Source organism: Haliotis asinina, chromosome 16 (genome assembly GCF_037392515.1).
Source record: "Haliotis asinina isolate JCU_RB_2024 chromosome 16, JCU_Hal_asi_v2, whole genome shotgun sequence".
Classification (NCBI taxonomy): domain Eukaryota; kingdom Metazoa; phylum Mollusca; class Gastropoda; order Lepetellida; family Haliotidae; genus Haliotis; species Haliotis asinina.
In genome coordinates this window covers 25,965,033-25,984,938 of record NC_090295.1, presented here as the reverse complement: position 1 = coordinate 25,984,938, position 19,906 = coordinate 25,965,033, and the positions used below count along the sequence as shown (strand labels likewise).

The 19,906-nt window shown below is 39.4% G+C and overlaps 2 protein-coding genes across 3 annotated transcripts in view; both read right to left on the bottom strand.

Annotated features, from left to right (window-relative positions):
• The window catches only part of LOC137268944 (uncharacterized), a 280,426-nt gene that overhangs the window by 133,622 nt on the left and 126,898 nt on the right, over window positions 1-19,906 (bottom strand). The gene's annotated exons all lie outside the window — the stretch shown is intronic.
• Window positions 16,169-19,906, bottom strand: part of LOC137267971 (ephrin type-A receptor 4-like) — an 88,267-nt gene continuing 84,529 nt past the window's right edge. For both annotated transcript variants that reach the window (XM_067802430.1, XM_067802431.1), the window contains one exon: window positions 16,169-19,755. In XM_067802430.1, coding sequence (XP_067658531.1) covers window positions 19,485-19,755 — 271 coding nt within the window. In that variant the 3' untranslated portion in view covers window positions 16,169-19,484. The remainder of the gene's footprint in view (window positions 19,756-19,906) is intronic.

The window sequence follows — 19,906 nt, the reverse complement described above, 5'->3', positions numbered from 1 at the left end:
TTAACATTCAACTTCAGTCAATTATCTTTCAGTCAGTAACTTTGTCCATGGACTAGATCTGCCGGCTTTCTGTGTTTGCCACTTTTCTACAAAATAAGTAGCTCCTCTTCAGTTGACACTTTGATGTCGAAGCAAAATACAAGATAGACTGCCTCATAGGGAGGGCACAATCGCTGACACCTGCAAGCGTCACAATTCTCACCATTTTCATCAAAAGTGTATTTTAAGGTATGGTTGGAAATATACAACGTTCACGCGAGAAACTGGAGTTCTCACCAGAACAGTAGTGATCACGGTCATCGTTTTGGATATCAAATCAGTGAGTGAGTGAGTGAGTGAGTTTAGTTTTACGTCGCACTTAGCAATATTCCAGCTATATGGCGACGGTCTGTAAATAATCGAGTCTGGACCAGACAATCCAGTGATCAACAACATGAGCATCGATCTGCGCAATGGGGAACCGATGACATGTGTCAACCAAGTCAGCTAGTGTGACCACCCGATCCCGTTAGTCGCCTCTTACGACAAGCATTGTCACCTTTTATGGCAAGCATGGGTTGCTGAAGGCCTATTCTACCCCGTGACCTTCACGGGTTGGATATCAAATCACCGATGATTGGTATTTAATCACGGAAAAGGAACTCCAAAGTGGTCTCCCGTTACGAGCAGTAAGCATTTGAGCCCGACATCTACTGAAATATCGTACAAGGGTATATGAAGCAGTTTCCATGTGTAATTTACAGCCCTCATTTACATTTCCACGGCCAAAAGGCTACTGGATGTGGCGCCGGGTACAGGACAATAATATAAGTACATACATTACATGTTATACCTTCTTGAAGTAGTTTTGGTATGTTCTTCAGAAAATCAGGGTATGATGCGATGCATGTGTGAACGTGTTGATACATTCAGGCAGGGGTGCGCGGTAGGACTATGATCGGTCAGATCGTCTGTCTTCTGAAGAAGGGTTACAGCTGCCAAAATTGCAATTACAGTATACAACAAGATCTATTTAAAACAGACATTTGGATCTTACCGATGAAGAACTTTTAATTAAAGCGGAAGATGTAAGGGCAGTTTTCCAAATACAGGAAGTACGGTGTGCTCAATACACAAAGCCCAAATATAATAGCAATAACGAGTTCATGTCCACAATGCAGTTATAAATCTCTGATCACAAACTATAGCCTCTGCTCCTTCAGTTTGTATGGAACTACTGATACTACAGTATTCTACAGTATATCGTGCGGATGGGGTTATATAAGACACATTCTGTAACTGCTCCAGCCTCCCTAAATGATTGTAAGACAGCGGTAAACAGGTGACCATGATCCCATTCATTTACATTACAGTCGTCCTTGCCTTGTAAGTGATGTGCTAGCGGTCTGGGAAGTACCATTACTGCATGGTGGTTCATTCTGCCATTACCTTACTACTATTTTATTTTTAATTAGAGGTAGTGAGGATTATGGAATTTTAAACATCACAGTCAGATATGCCATGAATTTGATCAGATGCCACAAAGGAGCTATGACATGGCAGATATAACACCAGAAGAAAATGAAAGCTGTTTTTAGGTGATTTTGAAAGAGGTGTGACTACTGCAAAAGCAAATGCAATCTGGTTGCCTGCAGTATACAAAACTTTGAAGAATATTCAACCAGGAGCTGGGAATGAACTCAGCAAAAGCACAGAGAGGCAAAGGAAGTTTAATACTACAGAGCGCCGTCGACTTTGTCAGATTGACAGGGAAAACTGGAAAGCCTGAGAATATTAGAAATGAGATAATTAAAGGTCACATGCAACCAAAAAATCAAACACAATTAAAACACATTTACCACTTATTCATGACATCTAATATACATTGCTGCTTTTAAAAAACCCCAAATAAACAAAATTATAAGCGTACAATCGCGATTCAAAAGTGCAATATTTTGTACTTGGGCTTACTTCCCCCGAAACGAAGCCCTCGGGAGACCGAACCCAGTCATAGCGGGTGGATATGCACTCAAGTGCAACGACGGCTTCCGATTGGCTGTTCCATTTGCTGATATGCTGAGGGTTCATTGTGTGTACAGAAAGATGATCTGTTTGATAGGCATTTTAGAAGTATAGCCAGTCACAAGAAAGTAAGATTCTTTATGGATAACAACTTCTTTTTGTGTACTTGATGAGTCGTTTCAGTATGGATTCATATACTGTTGTCAAACAAAATCATAAACACTGAAAGAAGTCGTTATCCATGAAGAATGTATATAGAGATGTTGGATTTGGAAAGCACATGTTCTCTGAATTTGCGTTCGATCCAATCATGTCAGTAGACAGTAGATGGCAAACTACTGCGTGGCTGGAATCTGTCATTCCTCCAAGTACAAAGCAGGACTTGAAACTGACAAGAGTTTGCACCAGTTTCCGTCAGATCCAGTCATCCGAAAAAAATAAATGTAGTTTGTTTGCAACCCACAGACATAAAAACATGTCAGGTGTATCACACGTGCCTAATTACATAATGTGGCAGACATGGGACTCGGGTGCGCGAGTCATAAATCAACTTATTTTCTTTATGTCGTATAGTCTGATAGGTGTTAAGTTCAAAATGCACGTGGTCAGTGATTGAAGCTGTGTATTGCATGTTGTCTTTAGCAGACAGGCAGGCAGACATATAGCTGTGAATAAACCGGACACTGAGCTTTCTCTGTGACAGAGACTGCTTACCACAATCAACAAGTTTTTTTGCGTAACGAGTAAATTATTTACTTGTTTGTGTATACAACCAAGATTAGGCTACTGCTCACGACCTCAGACGCTGGGCATGCATACTGTTTCAAGCTCCGCGAACCTGTTCACTGCGCATGCGTTATGGACGCAGCGCAGTACAGCTGTTGAAACCAGTTTTCCCCCCAGCGCTGGGGGGAATTTAGTGAAACGTTTGAACTCCTATTTCGCGGGCTTTTTTTTCATCGCGTTTTTTTCAACTTTATAGGTTGAATTGGCATTTTTTATCAAGTGCATACCGAAAGATACCAGAATCTGCAAAGTTGTGTTTTACGTTGCATGTGACCTTTAATAGAGGACGTCATCATGTATATAATGGAAGCTTCTGCACAATACACACATTTCCCTCACCACTGATGAAAGATACACAAAAAGAAAGACGTATATACAGGTGTAGAGCTCACTAAAATCAAGTTTGGGATAATGTGTCCTTTCATGATGAAAGTTTTGTCTTGCTTCTTCCAACATGTGTGCACATTTGGGCAAACGATACCGTGAAACTTATCTACCATCGCCAAAAACCTAGCCCGAAATTTCACATGTGGAGTGGTATATCAGTGATGCTGTTGTGTATTTTCACTGGAAATTTGAGGAAGGAACAATATGTTGACATCTTAAATAATCACCTCCATCCAACACTGCGTGAACATAATTGGATTTCCCAGCACGGTGACGACCCAAACCACAATGATTGCTGCATACCCAAAACAGCGGCTGTCTGACGATACTGTTCAAGCTTTCGACTGGCCAAGCAACAGCCCCGACAGTAACCATACTGAGAACATGTGGGGACCAATGAAGGACAGAATAAACCAACAGCAACCTTAGAAATATTGAAGATATGAAGAAAGAAGTGATGTAAAATTGGGATACGCTGTCAAACGATTTCCTTCAAACTTTGATCGGTAGTGTACCGAGGAGCATTCAGTCGTGTATCTCTGAAAGTACTGAAAAGACACTTAGACTGTAAGAGAATCCTATCTCAACATGCTCATTAAGTGAAACATATATACATATATATATGTATTACATATTTGCTTTAATTATTTCTCAATAATTTCTGGAAATACTATAATTATCATATACTAGTATTTGAGATATATTTACACGTTACACTCATAATTCGTAGAAGGGCTTATATAATATTTCTAAGTAATGTTTGTGAAATGTCAGAATAATATGGTAAAGGGATGAGAGAAAGATGTACCCACTTATAGCTTACAAACTTTAATGCCATACTATAGTCAAGGGTATACCCGTCAGCCTGGACCCTCGGTGTCATCATTCCCCTGCATAAAAAAGGTGGCGTCGATATACCGTCTGATCACAGACTGATCACACTTTTGGACGTTTCAGGGAAGATATTTGCTAAGATTATTAATAGTAGGTTGTATGCCTGGGATCAACAAAGAAATGTTCTTACTCCAGAGCAAGCAGTTTTTAGACATGGTGATAATATCCTTATTCTCCATACTGTTGTCAATAAATATTTATCATTATTTAGGGGACGGTTATATTTGTTGATCTAAAGGCTGCATTCGACTCTGTTAACAGAATTAGTTTATTTTATAAACTGTGGCTTGGAAATGTGAGAGGAAAAATGTTCACTTTACTTAAAAATATGTATCAAAATGTAAAGTCATGTTTTTCACTAAAAACAGGCTGTACCTCTTTTTTAAATGTATGTATGAAGTGCGTCAAAGATGCCAATTATCACCATTTTTGTTCTCCTCTTTTATTAATGACGTAGTGGACTATTTGTCTATATCTGTGTTAATCTAGACTTCATAGAGCTGTTTATTCTGTTGTTCGCAGATTACATCGTTCTATTTGATAGGACAGTTTTGGGGCTGCAGAAGAGAATTGATAAGTTAAATTCCTATTGAAACAAATGGAAACTTAAAATAAATATTGACAAGACTAAGATTATTGTTTTAGAAAAGCCGGCAGACTTAGGAAATATGAAAAATTATTTTTAAACGGAACCCCTATAGAGATAGTTCCAGCATATATATATCTCGGTGTTCACTTTTCGTGCTCTTGAAGTTGCTATCAAACTAAAAAAACCTTAGCCGAACAAGCATGGAAAGTACTCTCTATTGTTAGATCTTCTGTGAAAAAATTCACAAACGTACCATTGAAAGTCTTATTATATATTTTTGATGTTAACAATTCTTCCAGTCTTGAAGTATAGTCCGGGGGTTTTGGGGGGTTTTGAAATTTGGGGGTTCCATCCCTCACCAAATATACAAAATGTCCATGACAAGTTTTGTAAGCAAATACTTCACCTGTCAAGTACTACTGCAAATAATACTGCACGTAGTGAATTAGGTCGTTACTCTTTGAAAGTTGATGCTTATTATAAAATTGTGAAATATTGGACCAAACTAATAAATCAAAATGAGAATTCTATTCTGTATGAGGTATATAAATATCAGTATCACTTAGCTGGAAAGAATCTTGATTGTTGGGCTTTGAGAGTTAAGAAACTTCTCTCCAGATATGGTTTTGGAAATGTGTGGATTGATCAACAAATGTTAACAATTTCCTTATACAATTTAAGCAGAGGTGCACTGACATTGATCTCCAAACATAGGCTTCAGATCTCATAAAATATATTAAGTTAGATTTTTTCAGACAAATAAAAATGATTGTGACAGAAGAATATTACATTACAGCTGTCAATGTGAAGGTATATCGCATTGCCCATTGTAGATTTCGCTGTTCAGATCATATGTTAATGACTGAACATGGAAGACGTTTAAAACTTGCACGTAATGAACGTTCATATCCATTGTGTGTTATTCCTACGATCGAATCCGAGTACCATTTTTGCCTTGAATGTTCATTCTATGACGATCTGAGAGCATCTCTCATACCACGTTTTTATTATGTATATCCCTCTGAAAACAGGCTAGCTCTGTTGTTTACTTCCCGGGACAGCATTCTTATAAACAACATTGCTAAGTATATTTTCCTAGCTATGAAATTACGTAGAAAATATTTTGTATCTAGCTAATCTTGTATCCTCATCCTCTGAACAGCTACCCCTTGGCGTCCATTCCGTCACACTCATTTTTATGGCGCTTCGTGTTATTTAATGAATTCATCTGTCATGTATGTGTATAAAGGGCCGGTGGCTCCTTTACTGAATAAAGCATACATACATACATACATACATACATACATACATACATACATACATACATACATACATACATACATACATACATACATACATACATACATACATACATACATACATACATACATACATACATACATACATACATACATACATACATACATACATACATACATACATACATACATACATACATACATACATACATACATACATACATACATACATACATACATACATACATACATACATACAACTTTCAAACTGTTTATTGCTTAGAGCAACGTTTCGATGTAGATTCTTACACTGCTGTCGAGGTGCAGCTTGATAACGGTATAAAATGAAATCGAAACATAGTCATCAAGAAACGCTGTATGCTTCATTTTTAACTCACCAAGAAGCTTTCAGGTGTACGACAGGGTGTTCTTCAGCTGAAGGGAGACAACTCATGGATGCCCGCCTTGTTAGACAAATGTTTGGCAAACACTTCTGTTCTAACGTAATATGTTTTACCATGAACATTCAACAGCCATCACCTGTGCAAGTATGCACGTCCCTCCCTGCGAGAAAATCACAGCATGTGTCGAGTTTAGTCAGCTTCATTCCCGATCGAGAAAAGCAAGCGGAACACACCGACGCCCACCCTGTACCTAACGTCACTATTGCCACGTACAGCACAGGGCACACGCTTAACACACCGAACACACCGACGCCCGCCCTGTACATAACGTCACTATTGTCACGTACAGCACAGGGCACACGCTTAACACACCGAACACACCGACGCCCGCCCTGTACATAACGTCACTATTGCCACATACAGCACAGGGCACAAGCTTAACACACCGAACACACCGACGCCCACCCTGTACCTAACGTCACTATTGCCACATACAGCACAGGGCACACGCTTAACACACCGACACCCGCCCTGTACATAACGTCACTATTGCCACATACAGCACAGGACAAACGCTAACACACTGAACACACTGAACACACCGAACACACCGACGCCCGCCCTGTACATAACGTCACTATTACCACATACAGCACAGGACACACGCTAACACACTGAACACACTGAACACACCGAACACACCGACGCCCGCCCTGTACATAGCGTCACATAACGTACATAAGTCACTAGTGCCACATACAGCACAGGACACACGCTAACACACTGAACACACTGAACACACCGAACACACCGACGCCCGCCCTGTACATAGCGTCACATAACGTACATAAGTCACTAGTGCCTCATACAGCACAGGACACACGCTAACACACTGAACACACTGAACACACCGAACACACCGACGCCCGCCCTGTACATAACGTCACATAACGTGCATAAGTCACTAGTGTCTCATACAGCACAGGACACACGCTAACACACTGAACACACTGAACACACCGAACACACCGACGCCCGCCCTGTACATAACGTACATAAGTCACTAGTGCCTCATACAGCACAGGACACACGCTAACACACTGAACACACCGAACACACCGACGCCCGCCCTGTACATAGCGTCACATAACGTACATAAGTCACTAGTGCCACATACAGCACAGGACACACGCTAACACACTGAACACACTGAACACACCGAACACACCGACGCCCGCCCTGTACATAGCGTCACATAACGTACATAAGTCACTAGTGCCTCATACAGCACAGGACACACGCTAACACACTGAACACACTGAACACACCGAACACACCGACGCCCGCCCTGTACATAACGTCACATAACGTGCATAAGTCACTAGTGCCTCATACAGCACAGGACACACGCTAACACACTGAACACACTGAACACACTGAACACACCGAACACACCGACGCCCGCCCTGTACATAACGTACATAAGTCACTAGTGCCTCATACAGCACAGGACACACGCTAACACACTGAACACACTGAACACACCGACGCCCGCCCTGTACATAAGTCACTAGTGCATCATACAGCACATGACACACGCTTAACACACTGAACACACCGAACACACCGACGCCCGCCCTGTACATAACGTCACTAGATCCACATACAGCACAGGGCACAGTCTTAATTCAGACACCGAACACACCGACGCCCGCCCCGTACATAACGTCACTATTGCCACACACAGCACAGGGCATACGCTTAACAAGACACAATTCTATACTGAAAAACAGTTGTTATTACTGAGGTTGTACATATTAAAATCAAATCAAACTTCCACAATACATACGCTGTTAAGGCTTTTATCAGGTTCTGAACTTGACGTTCAAATCTACGGCAAATACTGGACATAATACAATAAGGTGTCAACTACTGGCTTATTTCCACCGTCATTATTGTAAAGAACATCGGCACCAGGTTTCTGGTTTCATGCATTTAGTGTTGAGGCCACGCTAGTGGGGAATGGGATATCGTATTCACTGAACTCCAAGAGGCCCTGAATTTCCCGCCAGATTTGAGACTCGGCTATATCCAGATGAGGATGACGAACGACCTGTTTTTACTTAACCATGGAGGATTAAGATAACATGTTTTATTTATTGCTGGAATATCTCACCGTGTGCAGTTTTGTGCCGACAACCCTGCTGAGAACAGATGAAGGCAGACGTGTCATGCACAAAAGCACGTGTATCGTTAATATATTTGATGCAATACAGGAAATACTCTCCTGTGAAGAACAAACATCGTTAACATAGGTGATACACTACAAGGAATACCCTCTTGTGAAGAACATATGTCGTTAACATATGTGATGCATTACAGGAAATGCTCTCTTGTGAAGAACATATGTCGTTAACATATGTGTGATGCATTACAGGAAATACTCTCTTGTGAAGAACATATGTCGTTAACATATGTGATGCATTACAGGAAATACTCTCTTGTGAAGAACATATGTCGTTAACGTATGTGATGCATTACAGGGAATACTCTCTTGTGAAGAACATATGTCGTTAACGTGTGTGATGCATTACAGGGAATACTCTCTTGTGAAGAACATATGTCGTTAACGTGTGTGATGCATTACAGGAAATACTCTCTTGTGAAGAACATATGTCGTTAACATATGTGATGCATTACAGGAAATACTCTCTTGTGAAGAACATATGTCGTTGACATCGGTGATACACTACAGGGTATCGCGGTTGCTTCGTTTCGAGGGAGGTAAACCCAAGTACAAAATGTTGTACTTTTGATTTTCGATCATACGCCTATAATGTTGTTTATTTTGGGGTTTTTTTTTCTTAAGCAGTACATTTTATATATTATGAACAAGTGATAACTGAGTTTTAAATATGTTTGATTTTTTGGTTGCATGTGACCTTTCAGATGGATAATACATTACAGGATATACTCACTTCTGAAGGACATACGACACTTCCACTTCCACAGAATCTAACACGATCTCATCTAGGGCACCAGACCACAGTTTCAAAGAAGAAACAAATGCAATTTCAACAGCTCTAAAACAAATCCCCTTATGTTGGGTATATAGCCATATCGAAATCGCTTTATCTAATGGTTGATCGTGCACCAAAGCAGGCACCTTACGATTCTGAGACACCTAATCAGGCCTGGTATTACAAGTTATACTCGAAGGAGATGGTACATCCAAGAATTTATTTAAAAATTCATGAAACTAAACGATAACTACATGGGTTGCCATTCCACTATTGTATTCCACGATTGCTTTCATCACATATGACGTTCTGTGTCAATGTTACTTTTGTAAAAATACAAGTTTGAGAGATGACTCGCTCACCCATGCAGTTCAGCTGAGATACATCCCTTGAAAAGTAATTGACTGGAAATAACATGAACATGAGATCTGTTTAGCACAATTTCTGGTTTTATGTTACTTTGTAGTTACTTTATTTATGTATCACCCACTAGTAACATTTTCATGACTTGATTATTTATTTGATTTCTTCATCAAAATGTACTTTTTTACTTAAATATCAAGGATCAGTGAATTTTGAATCTTTGCAGAATTGATAACGTTGTCAATGAATTTATTTTATTGACTTACCTTTCAATGCAAGAGTGAAGACCTGTATTAATATTCCTTAATAACCTCACTAGCATCTACCTTGAAAATAACTCCCTAATGTTCCTGGTTATCTATAGTTAAGACATAAAATTCTTTGTTTACTGCTGAGTAAATCCTTCAATGTTTAATTTCAAACCGCGACTCCAGAAGAAGCTTTGCGTTAGCTGGGTCGTCAATCTCCAGACAAGGAAAGTCATGCGGGTATCCTGGGTCGTCAATCTCCAAACAAGGAAAGTCATGCGGGTATCCTGGGTCGTCAATCTCCAGACAAGGAAAGTCATGCGGGTATCCTGGGTCGTCGATCTTCAGATAAGTAAAGTTTTGAACCCTGGATTGTCGATCTCAATGTCATACGGGTACCCAGGGCTGTCAATCGTCAGACAAGGAAAGTCATACGGGTATCCTGAGCCATTGGTCTCCACACAAGGAATGCCATTCGGGTACCCAGGATCGTCCATCTCCAGACAAAGAAAACCATACGGGTATAGTGGGTTGTCGATCCCGAAATCCACTAAAGTCACACGGGTATCCTTGGTCATTGATCTCCAGACAAGGAATGTCATTCGGGCACCCAGGGCCACCGATCTCCAGACAAGGAAACCTATTCGGGTATCCTGGGTCGTCGATCTCACAAGGAAACCTATACGGGTATCCTGGGTCGTCGATCTCACAAGGAAACCTATACGGGTATCCTGGGTCGTCGATCTCACAAGGAAACCTATACGGGTACCCTGGGTCGTCGATCTCACAAGGAAACCTATACGGGTATCCTGGGTCGTCGATCTCCAGACAAGGAAACATATACGGGTATCCTGGGTCGTCGATCTCCAGACAAGGAAACCTATACGGGTACCCTGGGTCGTCGATCTCCAGACAAGTATAGTCAGTTGTTTTGGTTGGAATCCAGGATTAGATCTTATGAAGATTCTAAAATCTATACTGAAAGTATAATCACAAATATAATACATGTGATCTTTATATTACCACTTCTAAAAAGCATTATATATTTATGTGAAATACTGTCTGCTGTCCACCGCCATGATATTGCTGGAATACTGTTAAAAGCGGCGTAAAACTACGCCCATCCTCTATATAATTCACAACAGGTCAAAAGGGGATATATGGGGAATACTGCACTCACTCCCTTCAGATGCCAGTGTGTTGCCTATATTCGCTGTCTGAGCCGAGGAAACCAAAATCTTATGGTCTCTGAAGAGAAAAGGTGTGGCAGTTTATTCTTGTCCCATTATTAAGCATGTGTATGGAAGTATACTACTTACACTTTGCTAAGGATCACAAAATATATAACTGGAAATTGTATCCACTTAAAACTGGATAAATAATAATATGGTGACCCCTCTTTGATCAAACAACCACTTTCATCTAACCTGTTATGTACTTGAGTATGTACACGAGTAACCATGGAAATGGTTTTCGTGGCACCGGCCCCTTGCAACTTCATTTGTAAATCATGGAACGAGTCCACGTCAATAGCATGTGTGGGGTCCACGAGATGCACTGACATACTGAAACCTGGGATCCATGCTTGCTATGATCTTAGATACTTGAACCAAATACATACAAATATACATATTGTGCGTATAACTGTCCACACTGAAAACTGTCTTGGCTGTGGAAACCAGCACGGAATGTTGTGGCTGACTATTTTGAGAACTTGGAATCACAGTATACGTCTTCATGGCATCGGACTCAGTTCCACTCGTAATATATGGACTCTGGGGACACAGGACTCACTGTTAGTCCAGACACAGAGGGAATACAAACCTGCTTGTTTTCACCACAGCGCAGCTTTTGGGGGTTTCATCAACTTAATTGAAGTGGAAACTCTATTTATGCCCATGGCAACTAAACATAGTTGAGGTGGATGTCAGCGACGATCTTTGTACCTCAAATAAGCAGATGGTGTGTAGAGTAAGACGTGCCTGTTTGCCTGTTTGGCTATCTATCATGATGTGTCAACTACCCGAAGCCGGGTTGTCCGAGCAACGCGAATAATAAGGCACCTCTTCATTTGCGTTCGTAATTATTGTTCTTCCTTGTCAAGTAAAGAAAGAATATTATCGATAACAAGTTCACATTTTCAAATGAGTGGCACATGCTAGTCTTGGCTTACTCGTAAAATGTATCTTACGAAGAACTTAACATGCCTTACAAAACTGAGAGATTATCACAATGGCATCGAGGGGGTCGTTGTACACTTGTTTGGTTTGTTGCTAGTAGGCCAATGTTCAGTGTACAGTGGCCATTTTGATAGAACTGAAAAATCCGCTGTTCATCTCAAAACATCTCTGGGTGTGAACGTGCATTAACAAGGCGTGTGACACTATTTGTGCTGCTTACTTTCTTCAGGATCAGTTCATGACGAAAAGCACACGTGATGAACTGAGGGTACATAGTAAAGACTTCTTTCTACTCCAGAAAGCGCAACTATTCTCTGCAAACCACACACATGTGGTTCAGGGACTGTGAGACGGACTAATCTATACCTTCCTCACTCACCATCAGACTAGGTATGTGTTAAGTAGGAGTTATCCCCCTTAGACCATACAACCCTTTGGTGAGGACATGATTGCATCAGTGAAGTTGCAGATTATCAAATTTATGACAGCTTCTAGCACGAAGGAGATTTAGAAGAAACACTTTGTGCTTCCGCTTCTCCAAGTCCCCTCATCTTGCACGGCAAAACAACATAATATTCTCTTTGAAACATACGGTAGAAAACTTTCCAGGGGTATATCCCGCCAGAGGCAGACGCGCAGCTATTCCTAAGGAGAATTAGAAATTTCACGATCTTCCAACTTGGCATTCAAACGACAACAGTATTAAACTTGTCAGTTATGGTTCCAAGATTTTAAGATTATCATTTAAATACTTTGGAAATTTAAGAAGAATGTATGGCAGTTAGAACCGTTGATGAGGGTACTGAGGCAGTGGGATTTGTTTCAATCCACGGTCATATTACTTCTCCATTCTTATCAGTTGATTCACACCTACCCTGCCGACTACCCGTTTAGTATAAGAAAAGTATTTAGTATTAAGTGATCGAATTCAGTTTAAAGGAACGGGAGCAATGGCATATGTGCAAGAGATTGACGATGGGGTCACAGCAGAAAACTTGACTCGAGGCAAAAGGGGAAATGGAGTTCTAGGTATGCCATTCATTGTGCAAACGTATTGCACACATTGTACACATTGTCTTGTAAAATCCACTAGTCTAATCAAGCATTGTTGGAATATCTTTAAAGCTATAGAAAAGACAAGTGCAGCCTTTCACGCCATTTTAGGGGATAGACCTTTTAGGTCATTCAAACCATGGCACACAATGCTAAGTCCCCACACAATGCTAATGCTAACAATTAAGCATGTGTTTATATTTAGGAACGATTGCAAAGGCAAGGTTACTAACAAAAACTAACAATGTATGTAATTGTTCCTAATTATGGTGTTATCATTCACCTTTGGATTATGGCTGCCTGATCCAACTATGCCTAAAATAACCTGTTTATATACCACTAGTAACTACTAATAAATCTTTATAACTGGTTTAGGATAACTATCACTTCGTAGTGTACAAAACACTGGGGAATCACAGGATTGGGTTAATTATGTAACGGAAGATAACTTCCATTTACTGAAATGAGTAGTCCATATCCCAGTGTCAAGGTATTGGATGCTACTATATACACTTCATATTCTTGTATAATTTGTCCAAACTTCTGCCGTCACTTTCGATAATCTTACGTCATTGCCGGTCTCTTGATGTCATTTCCGATTCAATATCGTTTCCTACACACTGCGGCGCAGCGATGACTTAGCATATAACATACTATGCTGGCTCGACGCATGGTAGGAGAGTGCGTTTCCTATGTTGTCATGACGTCAGCAAACCATGGACCCATCATCCTTCATTGAGTTACCAACACTCACTCATAACTGTCCTTTTCAGGACCACCAAATATCCCAAAATAATGCTTGATAACTTGATGTAAAATGAAACAAAACATGTAAAAAAAATATTGAAACATATGAATGTTTTATATATGGTGCCGTTTTAGCCCATCAAACAGTAGCCGTTTTCACCAATATGGTGCCGTTTTCACCAAACGAGTTAGGTGCCGTTCTGCTGTGGTACCGTTTCAGCTATAACCCTTCCGGTTGAGGATAACAAAAAAAAGACCTTAACGGCGGTAGACGAGTATTGTGACTCTGCTGAAGGTCCCAAGGACTGAGAACCATACATTCGTCTTACACAGCAGAAAGAGATGATGACTAAAGATGGGGGCATATCACATGGGATAGCTATGACTTAGTGTTAACATGCTTATTTCATTTTCTTCTATATGTGTCAGAGGAAACCACAGAATTAAGGCAACCAAAATCCAGAGGGAATGTTTGCGCCATAATTATCTCGCGTTGCATACGCCAAACACCATAGATTCAAGGTCGTCCACTCAATTCTTGGTTGGGTTAAAAATATGAAGAGTCCTAATCGGTCTGCCAGTACTTGTTAGATGACACTATTTACGGGTCATTTTGTGAGTGTACGCTGGAATATCAAAAAGTAGAGAGCTGGATATCAAAACCTCGATGTCCAATGTATGTAAAGATTCTATTTTATTGTGAAGGGATCATTAGCAAAGCCATGTTCAAAGTTTCACAATAGTGGGTAATGTGGTTCACGAGATGAGTCATCACAACACACTGGGGTATAAAATTTGCAAAATAAAATGTCATCTGGTACCTCTTGCATAACACTATATCCTCGGACAATCTCATATAAAATATGTTCAGAATGGTATTGAATATATTTCCCTTCATAATCAACAGTCAGAGATTTGGATTGCTTGATTTAGATTTTGACAGGGACTGTATTTTAAGGACAAACTCACTTTGATCTTTTACTTACATTGTATCCAGATATTCAACCTGGTACTGTTTACAATATACTGGGAGCTGAAACTTGTGTGACCATTTGACACTTAGCTTAAACCCTTGGCCTTATGCATGAACAGCTGAAACATTAGAATCAGTTATGTCCTTATGATTACATCATCTGGAAGGGGTAGTGTAGCATCTCAAATACATGCATTTAAATACAGAAGTATTTTGGTTAACTTCTACCTACCTCAAACACACAAAATGTTTCCTAAAGTTTGTGATCCATTTATGGCAGATTTTGCATTTTAAATATGGTAAACAGCAAACCAACTTGCTTGAGGTTGACAGATATTTATGTACAAAATATAGCATAAAAACAGCTGCATTTATGATGTTGTAGTGAGGCTCACTATATCCCATCATATATTCTGTATCTGGACATTTGACACAGCTCAAACACATGAACTACTGAGTCGCTCAGAATTGACTGAACTGATTCTAACATTGGTGAAATTCAGTTTTATTCTGTATTATTTGGTATGCATAACCTGGTCTTTAAACAATTTAACATGCCATATTTGGGACTACACTTTCTTTGTAAAGCACAAATTCTCGTACTTTTTGAGTTCAGTCCCATCTGGGACTCGAACCTTTACCCTCAGTGTCAGGCACCAAATCTAATTTACATAATTCCCCCAAAGTTGATATGATGGAGACCCAATCTGAGAGGTGATGTTCCACCATACTACCTTCCTAAATGCTCAGGTTGTTATGCCCGCAAGGACAGTCCCCAAGAGTGTATCAAGTTTCTCACAACACTGAAAACCAATGGTGACCCACAAGGACGGTCCTTCATACTATCCACAGTTTCCACGAGGAAATCTCCCACAGTAGAGAGATTCCTTAATTCCCTTAATTCAATTCTAAAATAATATGTATGAAAGATGTTTCAAATTGAGAACAATTCATGAAGTCTCAAAAGATTGCTCTTGCTATATTTGCACAATCTTTCCACTCTTTGATGTTTGTTACAATGCCATATTCAGCAATTCATCATTTGTGGGTTCCAGCATATGAAGTACAGGCTTCACTGAGTCTGCAGTTTCAGAGATGACATTAACCTTGACAGACAAGCAGGCCAACCACTAATAAGGTCACTTGACTGGGTAGATACTTACATAATGCACACACAGTAACAATACATTACACGATGCAACATCATGTTGCAGTGTTGATACCAGGTGTCAAAAGAAGTTAACACACAACAAGGTCATTTCTATAAACTTTATACATTTTTATTTTCATTTGTTTTATTACAAGTTATAACAATATTGTACACCTCTGTGCTGATATTGCTTTCAGGATGCCGGCTCAGTTGGAGGGAGTTACTTCCCTTGAAACCATGTTTAGGGCGTGGAACAAGGATTATCGTGTCACAAATGTTTGGGCATTTTGCTGAGTTGGTCATCCATCTCAGATTTTTGGCATGTATAATTGCTCTTTGGATAATTTGGCCTGGAAATCTGACATGGATTAACCTGTTTGGTAGAATGCAAGTTTTTAAATATCTAAACATATGTTCCAGTACTAAAAACAGTAAATCTTCATCATTCCACATAGTTCTGAAAAATCTGTTGTCGGTGTGGTTCCTGCAACTTACTGGAGAATTATAACTCTGTAACGTCTGGAACCATAGCAGCGTTAATGCAGTTACAGTAAACTTCCATTAGGTAAAATTTTGAATTTTGAAAGTCAAGTTATGTGGTGGTATCTTTAAAGCTCCCAATGGCCCTGTTTATTGACCTTGTCAAATAACACTTACAGTAATATTTAAGTACAAAACCTCTGTACATTGCTGAACATATAAAATGAAAGCTGTGAACACAATGCAAATTTATGTTTGAGGAATGAAGTAGTACAGTTGAAGTGTTCATAGGAAGATAAAAGTATGGTTAATATCATCTAAAAGAATCCAATCTCATGGTATCGTTCATGATAGTTTTATCATCCTTTGAGCATTTCTGACTTTGAATTTATAATATACACAAACCATAGAAATAAATAAAATGCATAGTAGACTCATTCACTCATAGTTGCATTAAAACAAAACACTGCCAATTGTAACCTGTTTATACATGCTAACAGTAAACTAGTGACACTATAAGAAAATTAAAAACATATATACATAAACTAATCCTTCAGGGTAAAACACATAACTTAAAACACAAAGTGCACCTTTGAGCCGCAGTTCTAGAAAATAAACGCTTAATCAGTAACAAAACAATCTCCAAAATGGCAGGGTATAAAACATAATTTGTGAAATGTTCCTAAATGACAGGTACTTTCATCTAATGTGGTATGTAACAAAAGTGTGAACTTTTAAGCACCTTTTCAATATCTAATGTAAATGAAACTGTAGCAAAATGTTCCAGTGAGCTACCTCAGACAAATCTAACACATCACATAGAAACTTCACAAGCCTTTGAAATACAACCTACTTCCAGATTTCCAGGAGTTAAACTTGTCATCACATCAACATTCTGTTTAGTATTACAAGAGATTTACACAACTATTGAGCTTCAAATGATATGATAATATGAATCTATGCATTTCACATACATTCAAATACAACAGGTGGTCAAGCCTATTGAATAAAGGGACGAATGTGTTGTGTAGGTTATCTTCTCAGAAATTTACCATTTCCATTTCAATTTCATTATAGATACCAAGAAATTTCATTCAGCAGGCCATAGTCCAATCCACATGTTATTGCCATAATGATTAAAAGGCTGTGTATTTCTGAGAGACAATTCACATGAAGTGCAAATACTGGAGAATGTTGGATATGCATGATACACTCATCAATTACATACAACAAATAAATGAGAAAGACACGGTACAAACTGAACCCATTTCCATCTACCAAAGTAACAACTATCAATCTCCGAAATGAAACTAAGACATTCACTAATAGCTTGAATTCACAGCATATGACAACAAAATGCTGTTCAAAAACAGTACTAAAATTATGACAAATGTACATAATTCTCTTAAACTGGAGTGCATCTTGCGTAGATCAAATTGCATCTGATATGCCTTGTCAGAAACTGTCTTAACTGTCAGGATCAGTTCTAAGATATTACAATAAGAAAGTTCAACTTTAACACACGTTGACAGACATAAGAGAATAGTTAACAAGTGAGACACACATAGTAACACACAGTCGTCTACTCTCATACACACCGCCATGCTGAGGATTGAGGAGGCCTCTCTCACTCGGGCCTTTCCTCACTCTCTCCATCCATCACTCGCAACGCTCATACTTCTGTACATGCTGGGCACAACGAAACATTTACTTTCAATATTTACATACATCAACTAAACAGCAATATTTACAAAAATCTAGAGTTTCTTAAAGACAATAACGTACACACCTTATGGGTTGAAAGAATAACTGAGAAAGACAAACTCAAATTTGGACGTCACTTGTCCAATATTTATGTTCCGTTTGAAAATACATACTTATCACATGTCCTCTCTCAGAGATCCTTCTTTCCCATTTCAAAATCTGCACGTAGTCTGCACATCGGATATAACCACGTGTCAAGTGTCAAGTCACATGATCTGCAGTCCATTTGCATAGCTGATCACACGAAACAATGGATGTTCATAGCTTCTCTACAAACACGATGATTCTCGTCTTACACTGCAGTGCATCAAGAGAACCCCTCAAATACGTTCAAGGAAATTACAAGCAACATTGATGACACACCTAGATTGTTAAGAATACAGAATACATCATATTTTTTATCTAATCACTGGTAAAGTAGAACATGGAATCTTGTCATGGCATACGTTGTTATACTTTCAATGTATTCACTACCTTCAATGGAACATATCTGTACACATATAAAGAGGAGAAAGTGGACACTGAGGGAAGATTACGCCAACTAACGCTAGTACCAGGACTACGCTGTTAAGCCAATAGCTTAAAAACATGTAAAAATACCCTTCAGAAAGCTAACATATCATATTGGGGATGTTTGAATACTAAAAGTTGACATAAATGACCACTGTATTTTCAGGTGGAGATTCTCTAGTGAGCTTTACAATGGCCATCCTGTACGTTAGTCTTTATCCAGTTGACATCAACACTTTGCACCAAATCCTCTCTTGCACCGAATCTGGACTGATATGAACATGATTCATACATGTCTTTGCCAATAAATACTTCATATATACAGCTTGGCAATGTAACTATTCAATCACAAGAATAAATGTGTTTGTATGACCAATCACAAAATTTAGTTCACATGTTCTGCAGGACTGTCCTCTGTTGATGGTTGGTCAGATCTCATCCAATTGTGGAACTGCAGACTAGACATTATTTGGCTGAACATTCAAGTGCTTTCCTTTCCGTCAAGCCTAAGGAGTTGAAACTTTTTTTAAAGTTTTCCAACACGAAGAAATGTGACCATAATGACCAGTCAACTGGTTCAAGTTATCACATGACACAGTTGACTACCCAATGCACTTGCGAGATGAACAATGATGTATGATCACAGATTATGTGTCAGTGGAGGCTGGCTGGTGGGCTACACAAGGAACCCTTCAGACATCTGGGCACCCGCGATTTGAGCTCGGAAAGTTTGTACACTATTCATGATCTTTTTCTGGTGGCCAACAAGGGTAATGCCCAGTGTTATGAGGTCCTTCACACTTATCCTACACACCTGGTCCATTGAGGTGAAGCCTGCTTGTAAGAAATTGTCGATGTAGCGCTCCATCTTGATTGAGATGAGCCAATCTTCGATGCTGGTGAACTGAGTCATGTCTGGTACATTTGGGTCTATGAAGTTGTGAGGTCTGCAATAAAAACAGATAGTCACATCATAACCAGGTTTCTAAAGTCAGCAAGGCCAGGTCAATATGGCTTCTTGGTTTAAAGATGAAAGAAATACAGCAAAATGAGTGGTGACATTGTCCATGCCTTATGGAACCCAAAGAACTGTATCCT